Here is a 463-nt window from a genome sequence, read left to right as displayed (position 1 = left end):
GCCGGGCGGAGGGGCCTGCCGGCAGCCGCGGCCGTGCCCCCTCCGCGGGGGCTGGCGGAACAAAGCGGGGTTCTGCCCCGCAGGCTTCCCGCCGACGGACGGGACGGGACGGGACGGGACAAGCCGCTGCCGAGTCGCGCCGGTCGGGCGGACTTTCCTTCCTCCCCTCCGCGCGGGCGAACTCACCCTCCTTGGCTTTCTTCTTCCTCGCCAGGGTCCCGCCTAGCTTGCCCAGGAACGACTCGTCTTTCTTCATCCTGTGGGGCCGCAGCGTCGGGGATCGGACGGGAGCGGCGGACATCGGCTCGGCCGGGGTAGGGGGGGTCAGCGGGGAGCCTTGCCCGATCCCTGCCCCGCTGAAGCGGCCCGAGGAGCCGAACAAAGCCCGGCAGCGGCCGAATCGCCCGGCCAGCCGCGACCGAGCGGGGAGAACCGGCAGCGGGAGGCGGTGTGCGGGGTGGGG

The 463-nt window shown here is 74.5% G+C and overlaps 1 protein-coding gene across 1 annotated transcript in view; it reads right to left on the bottom strand.

Annotated features, from left to right (window-relative positions):
* The window catches only part of PARVB (parvin, beta), a 67,145-nt gene extending 66,844 nt beyond the window's left edge, over positions 1 to 301 (bottom strand). Inside the window, exon 1 of the mRNA XM_010563592.1 lies at positions 187 to 301. Coding sequence (XP_010561894.1) covers positions 187 to 301 — 115 coding nt within the window. The remainder of the gene's footprint in view (positions 1 to 186) is intronic.
* Between the last annotated feature and the right edge of the window lie 162 nt (positions 302 to 463).

Source organism: Haliaeetus leucocephalus, unplaced genomic scaffold, assembly GCF_000737465.1.
Source record: "Haliaeetus leucocephalus isolate CR32 unplaced genomic scaffold, Haliaeetus_leucocephalus-4.0 Scaffold170, whole genome shotgun sequence".
Lineage (NCBI taxonomy): Eukaryota > Metazoa > Chordata > Aves > Accipitriformes > Accipitridae > Haliaeetus > Haliaeetus leucocephalus.
The sequence above is the reverse complement of the archived record's forward strand: the minus strand, read 5'-3'. Positions and strand labels throughout refer to the sequence as shown.